Consider the following 1,055-nt stretch of genomic DNA (forward strand, 5'->3'; position numbering starts at 1 on the left):
CGCGGCTACATTAGCGATTCCCTGTGGCACACAGTCACCATTTCCAGAACCAGCAATCACACCATGACGCTCGTCGTCGACGACTACCTCATACATGACGTCATTAGTACTGGCAGGTAGGTCATGTGACCAAGTGGGAGATGATGATAATGATGATGTTGGTGGTGGTTATTATGATAGTGATGATGGTGATGATGGTTTTGATTCGGATGTTGCTGATGATGATGGCGATGATGATCAGACCCTTTTGTCTTTGCAGCTCAATTTTTTACTGTTGTTGTTGTTATTGATGTTGTTGTTTTTTATTTATTAATATCATTATCTTTCAATTAAATTAGGTCAGTGAACTTTGACCTGAACGATGACGTTTACATCGGCGGCGGTCCTCCCGACATCATGGCGTCACTCCCGCGTATAATTAGGTCAACTTCCGGTTTCCACGGCTGCATGGATGACGTCACGTTAGTGAAGAGGAAGAACTATTCAGTATCTTTGACTAGTGGTGGTGACCATTTGCTTCGTAAACATGATGTCTATGCCGGCTGCTCAGGTGATGATGATGATGGCATCATTTTTATTATTATTATTATTATTATTATTTTATTAGTATTATTATTATTATTTTCAACATAATTGTTATAATTTGTACTTTTTTTCAAAGCTATTATCATTATAACTATAAAAAATGATGAGGATAAAGACGATGCTACTGGCTACAAGACAGCATTGATGACAGACAGACAGACAGACGGACAGACAGACAGACTGACCGACCGACTGACTGCGAATGAATTCGCGCCATCGGCACAGACGCAGACGACTTTGACGCGTTTAACAAGCCACTTGATAAATACTTATCACGTGACCGAAGCACGTGACGTGACGTCATCAATCATTAGCGTCATGCATGTTCGTTGGAAGTCGCGTGCAATTTCAAGGGTCGACACATGTTGAATGAATGAATGAATGAATGAGAGAGTTAATGATCGAAGAAATGAGTGAATGAATAAATAATGAGTGATTGATCGAATGAATGAGTTAATTGATGACTGATG

At 40.1% G+C, this 1,055-nt stretch overlaps 1 protein-coding gene across 1 annotated transcript; it reads left to right on the top strand.

Annotated features, from left to right (window-relative positions):
- Window positions 1-63: 63 nt before the first annotated feature.
- On the top strand, window positions 64-954 carry HELRODRAFT_184028 (hypothetical protein; the record flags this gene model as incomplete). The annotated part of the gene is made up of 3 exons (XM_009014488.1): window positions 64-116; window positions 339-550; window positions 662-954. The coding sequence occupies 3 exons, from the start codon at window positions 64-66 to the stop codon at window positions 952-954; spliced, it is 558 nt and encodes a 185-aa protein (XP_009012736.1).
- Window positions 955-1,055: the final 101 nt, after the last annotated feature.

The sequence above is a fragment of the Helobdella robusta genome (assembly GCF_000326865.2).
Source record: "Helobdella robusta unplaced genomic scaffold HELROscaffold_139, whole genome shotgun sequence".
NCBI lineage: Eukaryota > Metazoa > Annelida > Clitellata > Rhynchobdellida > Glossiphoniidae > Helobdella > Helobdella robusta.